Source organism: Mycteria americana, chromosome 1 (assembly GCF_035582795.1).
Source record: "Mycteria americana isolate JAX WOST 10 ecotype Jacksonville Zoo and Gardens chromosome 1, USCA_MyAme_1.0, whole genome shotgun sequence".
NCBI lineage: Eukaryota > Metazoa > Chordata > Aves > Ciconiiformes > Ciconiidae > Mycteria > Mycteria americana.
The window spans coordinates 124,113,521-124,131,886 of NC_134365.1; the positions used below are offsets into that span (position 1 = coordinate 124,113,521).

Below are 18,366 nucleotides of genomic sequence, written 5' to 3' on the forward strand. Positions count from 1 at the left end.
CGAAGCTAAAAGGAGGTGGCAGAGAGAGACAGAGGCACAGCAAAATGCATGCATGTTAGAGGAGGGACCTTCCCAGCATGAGAGTACAGTGGGATACAGAAGAGCGGGGACACCAAACTGTCAGGCAGTGGTGGCTCGGCTTGGTAGGATAAACCTTATTTTCTGCTCTGTTTGACACTGGGAAAAGGTCCAGTGAAAGCCCAACTGTAACAAGATGGGATCTGCCTCCTCAACTTACCGGCCCAAGTGTATTTATTTGGATATTGATGGAAGAATTCAAAAGGTACTTTTGCTGTTTTTCACAAAGTAGTGTCTCCGGACGCAGCAGCGGCTGCGGGCTGTGTTTGCTGCACGACCTATTTCTGTAACGCGAGTTAGACGCGTGTTTGCATTCAGCGCCGTTGCGGGCTTCAAATCTCTTTGGGGGGGGGGGGGGGGAAGGAATCTTGAATTGCTTCTGATTGCTTCTGCTTTGTAGAAGGATGTTTATTTAAAGGGGAAGGGGAGGCTGGCAGCAGGGGAGGGCTGGGCGCTGCCAGCTCTTGCTGCCTGTGTGGGGATCCTTGGGTTAGCAGCCGTGTAGGCTTCCTCTCCCGGAGTAGCGTCGCGATGTGTTTACAAAGTTTTGCCTGCAGAGAGGTTTTCACCCAAGCAGTGGGAGCTGGAAAGCACGGCGTGCCGAGTTATTTGGAGATTGCCTGCTGGGGGGTTTAGCGATGGGCATTTTCCTACCGCCAAGCTGAACGGCAGGCAGGTGCCCGGCTGTTGTGCGATGCAATGGGGTGTGCTGCTGCATCGCTGGGGGGCTGCGAGGTCCCCGCCACCTTTGCCAAGTTGTTCGTAAGTGGCGATAAACGCTAATTAAAACTTTCACTTCCATTAGCCTGCCTTGTTTGCTTAACCACGGTTCACAGCACAGGGGAAACTGTGGGAGAAATGTATTCTGGCTAAAAGGGAGAGCTCGCACGCTGTCGAGCTGACAGCCCACTGCTTTTAAACAGAAACAATGCCGCCACATTTTTGTAAGTCGTCTTTTTCTTCTTTTTGTCAGTAATTCTTTGGCCACAAACCAAGTGCCTTTTTTGTAATAGAGTGAAAGCAGCTGCGAGGCTCAAGAGCAAGTAAACTCTGACTTGCAAAATTCAGATCTCTCTCTCTCGTCTTCCTGCTCTAAATCTTCATTTCAGCCTCGCCTTTTGTTTCTCCTTTCAAAAGGAACAGCAAAGGTACCCTTTCCCTTCCCTCCCCTTTGCTGTATGAGTGACCACAGAAAGGAGGTACAGGGAGAGCCGATACTCACAGTCCCGTCCCACCACGCACGCCTCCGTTGCCCGTGGTCCCCTCCGCCCCTGCCTGGAGACCCACCGCGACTGCCAGAGTCCTGTCCTCGGGAACAAGACCTCGGAGAATCCAAATCTGCACCGGGTCCCCCACAGCAGCCGGCTCCTCTTCATCCATCTCGGGGCTTAGACGTGACGGTGGTCCCTCTGCCGCCGTGGGCTCCTCCGTACGGCGGGTGGGAGCGTGCCGGCTCTGCTGAGCTGAAGGCACCGCTTCTCTTTTGCCGGGGCTTAATGAGTTGGTCGCCTGGCAGCCCCCAGCAGCAAGGCTTGTAGGGAGCTCCCTGGCACCTTTACTGTTCAGTACAAAAATATTTCGGTATTTTGAAAGGGTGGCGAGTGTTTCCATAGATGTTGGTAAAGCACATCATCTGTCGTCTACTCTGGTTTTAAAAAAAACAATAGGGTTTCTCAGAACCAGTCTCTGGAGAGTAATTTTGACGCTAAAAACGAGGAAGAGGCACAATCGCATGAGCAAGCAAATGCAAACTCAGGCGGCATTAAGTTTTTTTGCTCGATAAACGTTATCTGTTTCTTTTGTCAGATGTGAAATTCCATCTGTGCAATGTTTGGAAGTATTCCTGCAGTAAAAATGCCGCATAAATGGGGTTCACCCAGGGGTAAGCAGGGCATATCTCAGATTCTCATGCCTCCTCAGTAACAACGTCATTAGAAAGGAAAAAAAAAAAAAGCAACACTTAATCTTCCAAGGAATGCAGTATTGGAGGCTTCTAAAGGGAACTCATTAATTCAATGCTAAGCTACTCGTCAGCCCAGTAATGAGGTATGAGCTTCATTATGACAGCACTTGTTGAGTTTGAAAGGGCTCAGCTCCAACTTGCAACTGCCTTGCTGGACACCGCAGAGTCATGCAATAGAACCGGGCATCCTACGATAGCGCCAGCTGTGGTGGCAATTATTCACAGGTAATTCTGTGTTTCTGTGGCCTCATTCTGAATTTCCACCGGTGCGGCCACAGGGCATGCTACTGACTGTGGGAGAGGTTGTTTCGCCGCAGCACTGGGGTAAATGAAGGGGCACACCAGGTTCAGAGCCGCACGCCGCCTCCCCTGGGAACCTGCGCATTGCAGATGAGCACTTGAAAGTGCTCTGCAACAGGAGCGGTGAATTAAGCTAAGTAGGTTTGTGTGTCGGCAGGTCCAGAGGGGCACAGCGGGGAGGGCAAAGGGACGCGGCGATTGCTGGAGGAGAGTTTGCTGGCTTTGAAACCCTTCTCAGTAGTTGTTGAAGTAAAGGAGGCACCATCAGCAAGGGCTGAACGCAGGACCGTGCCCGAGGCCAGCACATCCAGAGGAAGGGCTGAGGTCCATACCTGCAAGGCCAGCGCCATGTGGGAGGGCGGTTGGAGGCTGAGAGCAGAGGGGAGCCCAGCCCAGTGCTGCTGTGCATCACTCCTACGTCGCACCGGGGAAGCCTCGCCCTTGCCTCAATAACATCCTCGGCTCCTGCCCTTTCCCCTCGGCCCCATCCCGCCTGCACCCGCAAAGGCTCCCGGTGATTTGTCACAGCTTGATAAACTGACCTTTCAGAGGCTTGGGCGGGCACAAAATGCTCTTCACCAAAGCTGGACCACAGGGACGGGCTCTCCTCCAGTGGGCAGAGTTGACCGAGCATCCCCCCGTGCTGGGGCAGCAGGGGCTCTGCTTTGGGAGGGCATGAGATGACCCATGCCAGCCCAGCAGGCATCAACCGTGGAACCCTCACAGGTTGAGCTCAAGATCCCCAAAGGGGAGGCTTTTGTGTCCACCAGGGGAAGGCTTTGGGCTGCTGGTAGCTGTGTCCTGGCCAAGGGGCAGGGGATGGGGGTCTCCCGTGGGGCAGCCGCCTGCCGAGCTGGTGGAGGAAGAGCCGAACACAAAGCAGGAGGTGGAGGGGACAGCCATGCCGGGGCTGCTGGAAAGGGAAGATCAAAGGCCTTGCAGCGTTACAGCCACGCACTGAAGTGGGGCTCTGTGCAAACCGGCTTCAAAGAGGTCACTTGTTCTCGGAGCTGGTTGAAAAATGAAATTACAGCACAATCCGCTTCCTATCCAGTGCCTGCGTAAGGGGGATGCACGCCTGGGGGGAACAAGCGCTGCTCGGTTTATTTATTTTTAAAGGATCCTCTCGCCCAGAGACACCCAGCAGCTCATTGCCTGCTTGCCTGGACACACACCTCCCTCTGCGCTTCCACGCGTGCCCGGGGCTTAGCACACCCGTGAAGCACACCCACGTCTCGCCCCTGCCACAGCCTGGTCTGCTGCCAGGCAAAGGAGAAGACAGCGGGACGGGGGGAAGCCATGGCCGTGTTTCATATAGGATAAGGTGATCTTGCAGCACCACCGTGGAGGGGGATCTCTCGTTGTTCCTGGAGTGCCACTAGATGGGGTCAAGCACCCAAACCCCCAACCTGCCAGCGGAGAAGTGAGATTTGCTCTGCCAAACTTAAGCCAGATCTGGAGTCTGATTTTCCTTCATAATGTTATTAACCCTTTGGCTGCGTTTTTAAGAAAAATTCCTATTGAGTCTGTTTCGAATTAAAAATCCACCAGCAAGAAAATGTTCCCCAGCCCATGCCCAAATTTTTTCCATGAAGAAACTACTGGGGAACATTTTCTTTTGACCTTTGAGATTTAAATGGTAGCAGCGCCAAACCAGACAGTGGCCATATTCCCAGATGGATGCCTTCATGGCTCTCATTTTCAAATGTCACAGGTAGTGGCTTTGCTCACAGAGTAGTAAGGAGATTCTCTGAGAAGAATGCTTAATTCAAGAGGATTTCTGTTTCCAGTGTCTTAATCAGCATCACATTTGTAACAAGGATGACAAGTCAGAGGGGTACAGAGCCTGAGCTAACTGGAAAAAAGAAAAGGACTGCCGCCTTTGTCAAGGATTCAAGGAAATCACTCAGGGTGGTATTTTCTTCCTCTTCAGAAAGCAAGTAAAGAATTTTGGAGCCATTTTGCTGGTTGACTGAGTCATTCTGGATGCCAAACAGAGAAATGACCTTTTTTTTTCTCAAAGAAATGTATTGAATCCAACCTTTCTGGGTGTCTACTGTACTGACCTGTGGAGCAGGAGACTGATCCATCCACAGCCATTGTTCCTCTTGGCCTGAGGTCCACGATGAACAGAACAAAGCTAAGACTGCATTTTGGTCTTGTGGTTATTACATTGAAACATCAGCGCATAGGAATCATTTCTGTCATGTGGCTTTTCTTTTTAATTAGAGCAACAGCAACTGTGGTATAAATGCCTAGACTCTAGCAAAACCAACAGATTTTTTTCCAAAGCTCGCTGTGCTATTTTTAACACGCCAAACTGGCTTCAGATTAAAACCAAAACACAGCAGAAAAATAATGGCGTGATGATCAGTTCAAGGCGATTAAATATTTTTGCATCCCCGTGACTCTCTCGGCACAGCAGGGCAGGCATGCTCTGCGGGGCCCATGGCCCCAATTCCCTGTCTGTTTGGACCGGGGATTTAGGGCAATGCCCTTTCAGCTGCCGACCATCAGAGGGGTGCACAGAACAGGGGTTCACAGGCAGTCGGGACACGGACACCTCCGGGGGCTGCTCTGCCTGGCCGGGGTTTGCAGGTTCCTCCCACACATGGACAAGCCAATGCCAAAACCCTCTTTAGCATGGTGAGTATGTTTTTGTGGGATCAAGGCCATTTTCTTCGTGCTGGCAGATCTCTGTGGGTGAGGGAAGGTGCAAGGTAGCACAGCCTGAGTCTGGCCAGTGGTCTCAGCTCACCTTGGCTCTCTGATTTTAGCTGGCCCCAGTGAATTCAAGGCAGCTGCTAGATGTTCTCGTCGTAAAGCAGCAAGAAGTGAACAGCAGGTTCCTAAAACTCCATCACATTACAACACATAAACATTTTAAAGAGTAAAAATGGCTTAAAACCAGGCTTTTAAAAAAGTGAGAGAAAATGTCTCACTTGAGGCCTCTCTCTCTCCTACTCCCCCTTCTCTTTCCTCCCCAGCAAGGGCTCCTCAGAGCATGTAGAGAGCCAAACCGTAATCCTAGCACAGCTCCGTAATTCCAGCATAGCTCCATAATTCTTCTGTACCCATCACCCAAAAAGGCTTGTTTACTGCTGTTTATCTTTCTGAAGTCCCATGCAGTCTATTATAGTTATTACAGTTCATGCTCACGTTAGCCAAGACAAAGTCTAGGTCTAACACTCTCCTGCTAGCCTTACCTATGGATTCAGACAAGCCAACTGTAGCAACTTACGCTACTCACGTACAAACTCTTTTCGCTTAATACAAACAAGACAAAGCCATTTTGTTTCTTCACCTTTCTAGTGAACTTACTTCTACAGCTGCAAATTGGCCTTTCACTGGCCTCTCACCATACTTGCTTTTCCTTACTCAGTTAACTAATATTACCCTTCTGACAGTCCTGTATTATCAAGCGTGTTGTAATGTCAGACATTAATTGTGTGAGTAGTTTTGAAACAAGCAGCCTAGCTTCACTCACATTTAGCGAGGACATTTGGTGCTAGAGCATCCTTATTATCCAGTTTACAAAACATTTCAAGCTTAATGCACTAATGTGCTACAGGGTTAATTGCACTTAGTACTCCATTAGCAGCAACCGTGTGCCCTTTTTATGTTAAGTAAAGCCAGAGTATAGAGATTTCTGTTATTTGTCAAAGGTTGAAATACTTTTATGTCTGCTGCAGAAAATAAGAAACTTTCAGCTCAGCCTCTCACAACCAGCCTTGCTGGTTCCTGGTTACATTCTGCCGTTAATCATTAGTACCGGAAGACTGAATAGTAGCAATATGTCCCTTAGTATAGTCAGCAGGTTGCACAAGGCTCTCTTTAATGTAACCTGGCTTCCTCTACGAGCCCCAGTGACTCTAAAAAGTAATGAGATCCTTCCTTGCTCATAGTGACAGAACCAACCCCTGCCATGCCATCCCTCTCAATGGATGTCCAAGATTGCCCTGGGGGTCACCCGTATGAGGGTATCATAGACATTTTCTCTTTCCTGAAAAGAGAAAAATCTCTTTTCCCATAGCACTCTGTTCAGGGATGTTATAAGGATGTGAATTGCAACTTACCATATAGCCACGTGCCTCGGGATCCTGATAGGTCAGCTCTGTCTGGCGGCTCCTGTTTCTCATTTTAGGGTAATGTATATAATTAGGAAACTAATGAGATTCACCCCACTTAACCATTAACCATAGCCATCTAAAAGTTAGTAATGACTGCTCCGAGCTAGTCACACCCCCCATAGTCACTGGGGAGGCGGGTGGTACCTCCAGAGAATGATTCATCCCATCTTAAACTGGGTTTTGGAGACAAGTGGGCTGATTTACTCTTGGGAAGTTGTCCTCTTTCTCTACTGGCAAGAGAGAGAGTCTAGCAGAGCAACATGCACGAGATGCCAAACTTGTAGATGTTTCAAGTTACGTCAGACCAATCCCACCCCTACATTTCACTTAGATGTCGTGTTGAAATGAATGCTGTCAAGCCACGTCACTGCCCGAAGGTAAGCGTGAATCAGCAGGACTGCAGAGCACCAGCTGTTGGAAGTAAAACATCTACCACGATCCTCATCCTTTAATAGAAGCAGTGTTTGAAGAGCTCGGGGGAGCCTTCATTTTTGCTCGGACTCCCAGCTGAGGGCTCTCGTGCTTTCTTCCCCACACACGTACATGCACACACGCACTTATTCTCTGTTCCTCTCTTAGAGAAGCTCCTACGGCATCAAACAGATGGCAAATCTGGCATACTATTTTTAATACTGCCTAACATTTGAAGCTCAGATAAATGGAGTGGTTTTCCGAATATCAACTGTTAATTAGTTCGAGAAATAAAAAATAGGTATTTTGGATATAGCTGGGCTCATGCTATGCCTGTATCTGAATTCAAAGAATGAGAAACCTGGGAGATGTTTAGATGTGGGGGTTTAGGTAAGGCTTCTGTTGGATATTGGGAACTACGACTGATAAGGTCATTTATCACCATTTTTTGAGGAAGACCTATTTGCTTACGCGTTTAGAAATATGAATTCCTGCCAGTGATTTCTATAGACTGGTATCTAAAAGTTGTGGATCCTGCTTCATTTTGATATGGACAACAAAGACCACTGGAGAGACAGGGAAAATCACAATGAAAAATTTCACGTTGGCCTTCTGCCTTAGCAATTCAGAAATCCTCCGTGAAAGCTGCTGTTAGAGAAGCAGCAATGATTTTCGCAGTCCCTGCAAAATACATAACTGAGTTTTACCAGACTCTTTTCCAACACACTCTCCTCCAATCTCATTAGTGGAAGATTATCATTTTAGATTGTGTCAACTCCACACTTTCAGCCCCAACTCTGAACATTGCTCACCGAGCTGAATGAAAGACATCACCGAGTGCTAAAAGTCTTGAACGCAGCAGCTTGAGACCAGCAAAAGGAAGTAGGACTGGAAACTGAGGATAGGCTGGCTTTGAAAATATGTCTGCATTATTTATTTAGGAATTTTACTAGGGTAAAAAAAACCCAAACATGAGTTAAATTCTTGGAAGAAAACCCAATCACCAACAACAGATCAGAACAGGATAACATTCTGGACAGGGTTTACAGTTTACAGAGAGGATTAGCTGTTCTGAGGATCAAATATAGAACAGAAATTGGATTTGTAGGCTGTGTTTTTACCCATCCTATCTGAAAGCAAAATATAATGTGATTAGTTGTAAGCTGGTAGGTTGCAGAGTGTATGCACTGTGGTCCCTTAGTAGTATCTCCTTAATAGTGAACTTTCCCCCGAGTGGGAAAGCCAGCCAGAGTAGCAGGGCTCTTAATCCCTGCTCTTTCTGAGAGGGTTTTTAAAATCCTTGTCCTCGACCAGAGGTGGATACTATGGATTAAGATACAATGGCCCCTTATTTCAGAGGAAGATGTTTCACAAAAATGCAGAACTGTCTCCAGGAAAGAAACCAGTCCCACAGAAGTGAGCTCTGGGCCAGGAACCAGGCATCCCCATCGCGTCACGCTGTCCTACTTCGCGGTCACTGCATGCTTCATCAAAATATTATTTCCACTCCAAAAAGCCTCAGTTATTATTCATTCTGCTTTTCCCCCCTTTGCTTCACATTACTTTCCAAGGCAGGCAGACAGCATTCCCCACTTAAATCAAATGGCTACTTCTTGGTCTTGATGGAGAATTATTGAAATGCTCAAGCTTAGCATTCAGGGAAGACTAGTTTTCCTGTCATTTTTTTCTATACATGGTAGAAGTTTTGCTAACACTAACAGGGACAGAAATATGAAATAATGTTAACTCTCAAATGGGGGAAATGAATTGTTTGCAGATGCTGCATCATTTTTGAGGAGTACATTCTTTCTCCTCCTGGCACAAATCCAAGGGAGATGCAATTAAGAGGGTTTATATGTGGCTGATTTGCTTCATGGCATTTAGTCATCAATCTGCAGGCTGAAGCAGAGGCTTCTGTTTCCCTTTCCCATGCGGTGTATCGCCTCTGTGGCTCTGCTTACATGATTTTGGCTCTGCTTTTGCTTTCAGAAATGACACTGGCAAATGACTGTCTTGTGTTGTCTGGTTTTGCAGGAGACTCTCATACCACCAGGCAATATTGGAGTCCCTGTGTCCACTCCTTCTCATAGGAGGTGTGTCAGGAGCTGCATCCCTGGCTTTTTTGGGCTGTGCCGACCTGCGTGACTATGCACTTTTTTGACGCATATTGTGGGGAAACCTGTCTGTGCCTTATACATGCATGATCTTAGCCCACTACCACAGCTGTAGAAACTGCTCTGGTCTCCTGCCTTTGGCCTCTGTTATGCTCCATAGCAAGGTCTCAGTCCTGTCCTAAGCAGTGATTTCTTCCATCGCTGGGCATTAATGCAGAGAGCGAGGCGCTGTGAGACACGTTGCAGGAGTAGCTTGCCACCCAGGGATAGGAACAGGGACCTGAGCAAGACCATGACTGTGGGTCAGAGACAGCTGAGATAGGTTTGAAGGGAGATGAAGTCCCTCACTGCTGACCTTGGGTCTGGATCAGACCCACAAACAGTGCCGGAAAAGTATCATCATGGAGACTTGGGCTGAAGAGCAATGGCTTCAGGACATCTGCCCAAGTAAGGACATCTTCACAGAACTGGGTAAGATGCTTGCTTGTCCACCCAGTGCCAACAGGGCTGCCTATCCTCAAAGCTGCAGGTCAACCATCTTCCCTGGTCACGGGAGAAACCATGTGTCCCATCTGGCTGAAGTATGGCTGCAGACCAAATGTCACTGTATTGCCTTCATGTTGCTAATGTCCCTGCAATGATAATGGACTTTAGGCAAATAGGATTCCTATACTGTGCTGGAGCCATCAATAGTACGCAGTACTGTCCTCCTATCTCTCCAAAATACGTGCCAATCGTGTTCCATCAGCATAACTGACATCGACTTTATTGGGAACATAAACCTGCAGGCAATAACAGGAACAATTGCATATTGCTGGAAACGTCTGAGGCTGGCTGCTTTGTTTTAGAACAGAAGGAAGTTGGTCAGAAAACCTCAGCAGGTTGCAATAGAAGAGAACTTTAGTAGCATATGCTCTTTGATTAAAAAAAACCAACCAGCTGAGGACAACCATCCTGAGATGAGTACCAAAGTGCCGTGGATCATTCAGAAATCCATTTCTAGCAAACTTAAGTAAAAATGCCAATTATGGAAAGCCAAAAAGCATGTATGGAGATAGCTCATAATCTAGAAAATAGTATCTCCAGTTTTTGTTTTGCTTCCCACTCTTTCACTATTATATGGGGTAAAGGAAGCATTAAAATTTATCCTCAGTGCATTGAAAGCTCCTGCTGCTTTCTATGAGTCAGGCTGGCTTTCTTACCTTTAATGTTTTCTAATTTTTTTTTTTTTTCCTTTCTTATCTGTCCCGGTCAATAGTAATTGATTTCCAGAATAAGAAAGCTCAATACCTGAAATAGCACTCCTGGCACATCACAAGCCTTTACCCTCTGTTCAGCCACAGTTAACATCATCTCCTCGGTTACTGTGTGTACCAGCTGTTGTACCCTCCAATACTCTGTCAGCCGATTTTAGCAGCTGTCACTCCAGTAGGATGCTGTGTTCTGCTAGGAGCGGGGTTTCAGCCCTATCTGAACTCAGTTGGCTGTGTTTTATTGCTTTGATTGCTGTTGTATTTTAATAACCAAGGGTCAATCACTGGGCAAAGCAAGCTTTTAAAACACACTTCTGCTTTAATCCCACCCATTTCCCCAAGAGCATTTACTAACTACCTCAGCAATCAAGTGCCTTGATGTTTTATAAAGTAAAGATATTGTCTGGTGTAATCTCATCTGGGTCAGATCACGGGGAAGGTGGGTGTGCATGCACTTATCAGCCACAGCCACCTCTTGAGGTGACCAATATCACTCTCTTCTCTACCACAAAACCCCTGACGCTTCCCTTAAGAGTAGGAGGGCTCCTCACCACCAGTGAAAACTGAGGTCTGAACCCTTGCTTCAGCATCAGCTCAAGTGTCAGCGCATCGCACTCCAGGCACAACAGGATGCAGCCAGGCTGGCCAGATCTTGCCGTTTTGTTCTCACTCTCCTAATACTTCAGGCTCGCAAGGTCCCAAGCTGTGAGCAGGCATTAGCAGCTCTTGCTGGCAGAGCATCCCGTGGGCTCTCCCGTGGCTTTGCCATTGCCAGCAGCAGAGGTCTGGGTCAGCGCCACACGATACCTCTGGGTGAGATTTCCCCTGGTGTCTGAAAGGCACCTTAGAAAAAGCACATGGGAACCGTGTTATTGCAATGCTATTACGATTTAGGAACTAAAGCACTCAAAGGCCAAGACTGCTGGAGTGAGGCTGCGGGCTTAATTAACTCCTGGCACCTACGCCTTTCGGAAGACTCTTTAATTAGACGATGACACGCTATTTTTCCAGCGTGGTCCTCACCTTGCAGAACACATGGGGCCTGCTCGACCGACCAGATCCGGGGAGGGCAGCAGCAGCCCCCGCTGCCCACAGCCCCCGGTGCCCACGGCCCCTGCCTCCTCCTGGCAGCACGAGGAAGGCAGCGAAACCAAACCGTTGGAAGGCCATCCCGGGTGACACGTTCCTCATTTTCTGACATGTTCCTATTTTCCTCGAGGCTGATCTGTGGGCGTGCACATCCCCTGTGCCCACGATGGACGGCAATGGAAATTGTGCCTAGGAATATGGGGTGCTACGGGTGGTCGTGAGGGGTGGAAAATAGCATTTCCAATGAGGCACCCGCAAGGAGAGGACGCTTTTGACCTTGATCTCTCTGTGCCTCAGACCTCATCTGCGAAATACCACTTTCTTGCTCCTCCTGAGTTTTGCCTTTAGGTCTCCACAAGTCCTTTTGAGCTGCTGCATCCTGAACCCAGAGGCTCTGTGGCTGTATCTTCTTTGGGGGCACGAGGGAGCTGAGCTCCAGCGCTGGCCAGGGAAGCTGCCCCGCTCCACACCACCGCCTCTCCCCCCTCCCCGCAGCAAGCTGGCTCCCACGGCCTGCGGCCACCCCATCAACACCAGCAGCCCCCAGACAAATCAGCCCCACCGCTCAGTGTTGTTCCTGGCTTTGAGAAGATGAGCCAGGCCCGACTGCAATGAGGCATTTTATTTCCGTGGTGGTTTCAAAGCCTCCACCATAGACAATCAAAGGCACACAGAGGGCTTTCTGCCCCCCACCCCGGCTGCAGAAGAGCTTCTCAACCAGGGATCACCATTGCCCACGTGCCCTGATGGATGTGGGAGTCCTGGGGAAAATCATGGCATGGGATCACGTCATTGAGGGATGCATCGCAACAGAGGTCAAGGGGATGTTGCGGTCCCAGACCCACCGCTTGAACAGTCTTCCCCTCATAGGGGCTGCCTGGCGTGCGTGGAAGGGCAGGGTGGTGGAGAGGTGTTTGGGGGTATGGGAAGGTAACAGTGGCAAATTTTGTAATTCAAGGTCCGAGCTCTGACCTAACAGCAGGAATGATACAGCCTGATAGACCGTAGGAAACTTGGCACAACTGCTGGGGGAAAAAACTCTGTTCTGTTTAAAGCTAGCTTGGTGTAGTCCAAAATGCAGTGCCCTTTTATACCATCCAAGGACCTCCCCAGATCTCGGCTCTTTTCTTCCTAAATCTGGGCTTTTACATCCTTAAATTTGCAGTTGTTATCATCCTGCAGCAACACTGCATTATGAGATACCTTTTGCTCTCAGTTCACATACATTATTGCTCTACTTCTGAACAGCGCAGTTAGGTCTCCAGAGCTTGCTTGCTTTATCGAAAAAAGCACAGGTATTAAACAGGAGTAGAGAAATATTCCAGCTCACAAGTCAAATCAGATAATTGAAGTGGTAGGCTGAGCCTTAAAATTAGCCCAGTTCACGCCTGAAGAGAGTTCATATCTCACTGGGAACTAACCGTCCTTTCTCTTCTTTGTCTTAATTTTTTTTCCCCTGCTGCTGTTCGGTTTGGAAGGTGATCTTTAGTAAATATTGCAACTCCAAAGATATCATGGACCTCTTCTGCATTGCAACAGGCTTACCAAGGTAGGTCTTCCTTTTCATTTGTGACACTCATTTCACTTTTGTTGCTTTACTTCTGGGGACAATTTAAAGACAGACCCCAAATGATGCATTTACCTGCTATTCAGGCTTCTCTCTCATTCCAGTCTACTGGAAGAAGAAATTGGGACAACCCAGAGAGCACCAGCTGGAAAAGTGCACGAAGCTCAGGCAGGCGTTGAGTCACCTCAGTGCCGGCTGCGCCTGAGGAACAGAGTGGAATAGAGTGGAACAGAAGAGATATAGTCTAAAAAAATAAAAGCAAGTGCAGAAGCCCAGCCCTGAGTGCGCGTGGGTTGTGTGCACCTAGCAGTTATCCCCCAGCACTACATTTTTGCCCATATCAAGTGAAATGCAACAAGATGTTTAGAACCTGTTTTTTAGGGAAGAACTTGGGGCCAATGAGAAGCATTGCCACTAGGTGATAAGCTTTATATTTAGACACAGTACAATCTAATGGCAGGTATGGGATATTCCAACACAAAGTATCCCAGCAGAACTGTTTTATAGAATATAAGTATCCCCAAATCCATTGCCCAAGCCAAGTATTTCCTAATTTATGTTGTCCTGCAAAGTCCATGCATCTCTCCTGCTGTAATTTCCTCTAGGGTTTGTTTCTCTTACCCTCCACTTAGAGAACAGCATCCAACTTAAACCTCTGTGTTGTGAGGGATCCAGGGTTGGGTGTTGGTGTGTGTCGAGGTGGGAGAGGACACCGCGTGGTGCAGGGTGGCACGGTGTAGCACCCAGCCACTTCCGCACCGCCTGTCCAGGGCGGTGGTGCAGGGCGAGGAGGCTCCTTAGTCACATCTAGAAGCGGGCATCTGCTGTCTGCGTGTGGGCCTTGAGCAGCGCAGGCCAGATGCACAGCAGCGTGCAATAAGCCATAGTCTTTACCTTTGTACGTACAGGTTTACAACAGAGAAAAAGCACAGGAGAAAATAAGCCAGTCCTTTAATCATGGGTTTATTGCATGACTCCAGCTCTGGGGATTGAAAGATAAAATTGTCTATATTGACTCAGAATTTGCATAAACTGCTTGACAGAATTAATGCCCTTTGCCTGTTTATCCTGGGTATTTCCTCCCATTTGACACTGGAGAGGTTAGTAACTGCCATTTGCGTATGATGTCAGATACTTCCACTCCATCACCCCGGAAACTTTGTTTAGCAGTTTCAGTCATTCATCAGCACGGTGTTCGCTGCGTATTTGTCATTTTATTTTTATCAGAAGACTTCCAAAGAACTGTTCATCTCAACCAGGCTCCTGGAGCCAGAGTAAACCTCCAGGGTTTACATCTGAGCCTATGAGATCACACCTAGCACAGTCATTTGTGTAGTGTGAGTCAATACATAGCTGCCGAGTCAATGTATCACAAAACATAGCTTTTTAACAGGAATTATTATTTGAGGAGTCAAAAGAATACATGGGTTAGCAGGGACCAAAGTCTGCTCTGAGATCAAAGAAGATCACACTTAACGTTTTGCCAAAAACATCTCTGGTAAGCATCAAGAGAAATGGGTGAAGCATCAAGCCTACCCCATCCTGTGCTTTGATTCTTTCTTCACCAAGGTAAAATGGGTCCAAGACAGTGCCAGGCCAGGCCAGGAGTGCTGCAGGAGAGAAGATGGCTATGGACTGTATGCAGCAGCACAGAATTTCAGCCAGCATTTCTAGGTCAAATAAACCTCTTTGAAACATGCTTTTCAGGAACACAACAATCTCCCTTTTGACGGCAGACAATTGTATGGTATCCATTGATCCGACAATGCCTGCAAACTCAGAGAGGTAAGCCTTGCTGCAACCTGCTCTTCAAAAATGGGGTCAAGCCCAAGGGAAGGGGTGGTGGTTGCCTGCAGATGCCTTTTGTGTGCAGTGGGAGGTGAGCAGCTCCCTGGAGGGAGGGAGATGACAGCAGGAATTGCATGCTGGCTTATAGCACTAATGCCTGCTGGTTTTGAAGATTTTTGCATATTATTAAAGTAGGAGTAATTGTCTGAGGAAAAAATACCGCTTTTAAGTGTTTAATGTAGAACATCTGTTCCCATCCCACGCTGTTTGCTGTCAAATGTGAAATACAAACTGCTTTCTGAGTGTTGCTAACATCAACCCTCTCTGACTCTTCCAGGTCTCCATACAAAGTGATACCTGTTGCCACAGGGCAGCTCTCAGGTAAAATGACCCTTTTGAACTGAATTTACTAAAGCTGAATTTGTGAACACTTGCACATGGAAATTATGTGGCTATGGTGCAAGAAAGAAAGATGATGGTGTCATGGTTGTAGCTACGGCACAATAAGAAGTGTTCAATCACAGTGTTCTGGCAGAAAGCTAAAAAAAAGTCCCCAGATTTCAAAGTATCTGAGGGTGAAGTGGAATGGCTGGGTCCAGGGGACTTTCACAGTGCTTAGCTCTGGTCTGACTCAGCACCACTGATGTCCTGGGGAAAGCCTCACATGGAGCAGTGTTTTTTTCAGGCAACGCAGACGATGTTTGAAAGCCTGTCCTGCAGCGTTTTGTTAAACTTGTTCATCGCTCAGCAAAGCTCTGCTGGAAAGCTGAGCACAACACTTGAACCCCATGTTATTTCCAAATGGCTGAGGAGAGAGCATAATTTCTGTTGTGGGCACGGTAGCTCTAAGTGTACTAAATATTTAAATACACCTGACAAGATTAAAGAAGGCCTGGATGAAAGAACACATCTGGAACACATTCCTCAGCGCACAGCGCTGTTGTACTGCACAGGCAGGACTGAAGTGGCCCTTCCACCATTTCTCTTTGCCCGCCAATGTCATGCTCAGGCCAGTAGCTCTCAGACACTGGAGCAGAGCGTTTGCTTGGGGCAACTCCTGTAGAGCATCTGGCTCACGGTCTCTCTCATCTGTGCAACTGCAGTATCTCCTTGCCACTCGCTCCGAGGCAGCCTGAGCAAGAGCCCTAGCCTGTACGCTGTGGAGCTTAAGTGGCTGGCCGCTGAGGCAGGGGGTGCAGGAGGGTAGGAGATGTCAGCTGGGGACACAGTTTGGAGCAGTAAAATGAGAAGATAGGAGAGACAAGGGGCAAGAGGTTAAGATTATCTTGGAAACACAGACTGCACAGGAAGAACAGGAGGGATCCAGAAAGCCTGGGGCTGGGAAAAGGCAGTTTGCAGGAATGGGTGAGGCTCTTGAATTAGGGGCAAGGCAGTTTTGCTGTTCCCATCTCATCTTCTTGCTAATGCTTATTGTAGGTCCCACCTCTTCTTGCTAATGCTTATTGTAGGTCCCACCTCTTCTTGCTTAGGCTCCTGTGTTACACAAGAAAACACAGTGTCTCACAGCACTGCCTTTTTTTAGATGGGGAGGCGGAGGGAACCAAAGCTACTCTCTGAGGTACCCACGTCTGCTGCAGCAGAAACATCTGTAGGAAAAGGGCACAGCAAGGCAGTGTAGGGGGATGTGCCGGGGGACAGAGGCAACAGCAGGGAGCTTCTGCATGCAGACAGCAAAGATGAACAGAGAGCAAAAAGAACAAAGAAGCTAGGAAGCAAGGAAGAACTTTATCAGAGTAAGATTTGTTACAAGCCATAAACAGGTCCCATGTCAGTGATTGCCGCTGTTGCCAGAAGGAGGTAGTCAAAGCCAAGGGACGCACGTGACTGCTAAGGGAAAAGAAGCTGTCTCCTTATCATAACAAACTCTGCTGGAACAGCATCGCTCTTCTGGTCCAGGAGTACACTATTTGCATTATCAGATGAGAAAAGGTGGGGTCTTAACTGGAGCGTATGTCTCTGTGTACCAGCTGGCGTGGGTAACCAATAGCCATTTGCCCCAAGATGGAGAAAGACCAGCGAACACGGCTGGCAGGGCTGGAAAAGGGCAAGAAAAATTCTGGCAGTAGGTTGCCACAGCATAAGACAGAATCTGCTACGGAAAGAGGACGAAAGTTGAACTGAGTGTGATGGAACTAATGTTCCTTGGTATCTGTTTCTCTTTCACATGGGTTGTCATTAATCTTAAGCATTCCTGACATTTTGCTGAGAGTAGGAAGAATAAACAGAGTGGGAAATTGTTCCTCTTCATTAAAAGAAAAAAAGCAGCTCTGTTCTAGTCTTCACTTCTTAAACAACTCTGCCTGCATGATTCTGCTTCCCAAAGCAACTCATCCAAATACATGCCAAAAAAGGGGTCACCCCAATTTTCACAGCAGTGGGAGGTAATGCACCTCTTTTCAGCAGTATCCCAGGCAGCTGGAAAAGAGTGACGCACACTTCAGTGGAACAAAGACTGTAAAAGGTGGGACTGGAAAATACGATCCTTTGGGAGGAAAATATAAGCAGCGGCTTTTATCCAGCAGAGGAGATATCCACCGCAGTTCTGCTAAGAAACCGTTCTTCATTTCCTGGCCATAGTCATGGGGTTGGAATTAAAAAAATTATTATTCCAGTGAGTGTCCGTTGGATGCAGTGGCGATCGCTATATCACTGCGGGGTCAGCTGTCTGCAAGGCAAAGGCGGGGGCCCAGCTGGCCAGCTCTGAGCCTGTGGGACTGCTGCATCACGTGCTGTCCCTCCTCCCGCGGCCCCAGACCAGAAGGCGCGCAGCTATCCGAGCAGAGCATCAAACCCCCGGTGCCAAGCCCTTCCTTTTCTCTGGGGTGTTTAAACTCCCAAGCTCATCGAATGGGCATCTTCTCTCTCCCGACAGCGGAAAGGCTCTGGTATGCGTCCTCGCAGTGGAACGGGCTCAAAACTCGCAAACCGATGGCTGTGTTGTGGCTGTAATTAGTAAGGTTCAGGCACTCTGCAATAATGCTGGAGATGACAATTAAATTAACAAATCCTACTAGCAGCACACTCTTTGAGAAATAAAATTGAAGTCTGTTACATTTCTGATGATAGTGCAGAGAAAGGAGCTATTGTGGAGCTCAAGTGAGCCTGATCCACCACGGTCCTAAACTGGGGGGGTAAACATGCGGAGGGGCTTTCCTACTGCTCCAAAGTTAGGGTAGCAAAGCACACAGGCAGCTGAATGAGCCCTTAAAGATCTCACCAGGGATGTGACCTGAAAAAGCATGACATGTGCTGGCTCAGACTCTGCTCTCTCTGCACCTCTGTCTCCAGCTTGTTCTGGTGGGTCCTTCAACACAAGCATCCCCTCACCCCTGAGGAAACGGGCGAGGAAACCCAAAGAGAGCAGTGCCCGATGGGGATGGAGGCCAGCATGCGGGGAGAGCTCGCCACCTGCCACCCCTTGCTCAGCAGCCTCAGCGCCAGGGAACCCCGCCAGCGTCAGAGCCGCTTGCCCAGGCTGAGGCTGTAGGCAGCGTCTTCGCCTCCCACTTCACTTGCTGTTCAGCTATTTGCCTTTTCAACTAACAAGCTATCTAGCACTTGCACAGAGGAAAACCCACAGTCTCTCTCCAGGGTTACCGGCTTGCAGCGGGAGAGCTAGCTCGACCAAGACCTGTGTAGCTTCCTGCTGGAA

At 48.3% G+C, this 18,366-nt stretch overlaps 1 protein-coding gene across 1 annotated transcript in view; it reads left to right on the top strand.

Moving 5' to 3' along the window:
• The first annotated feature begins 205 nt into the window (after positions 1–205).
• The window catches only part of PDE9A (phosphodiesterase 9A), a 49,483-nt gene continuing 31,322 nt past the window's right edge, over positions 206–18,366 (top strand). The window contains exons 1-4 of the mRNA XM_075491872.1: positions 206–283; positions 12,817–12,887; positions 14,613–14,690; positions 15,031–15,074. Of these exons, the coding sequence (XP_075347987.1) occupies positions 215–283; positions 12,817–12,887; positions 14,613–14,690; positions 15,031–15,074 (262 nt within the window). The 5' untranslated portion in view covers positions 206–214. The remainder of the gene's footprint in view (positions 284–12,816; positions 12,888–14,612; positions 14,691–15,030; positions 15,075–18,366) is intronic.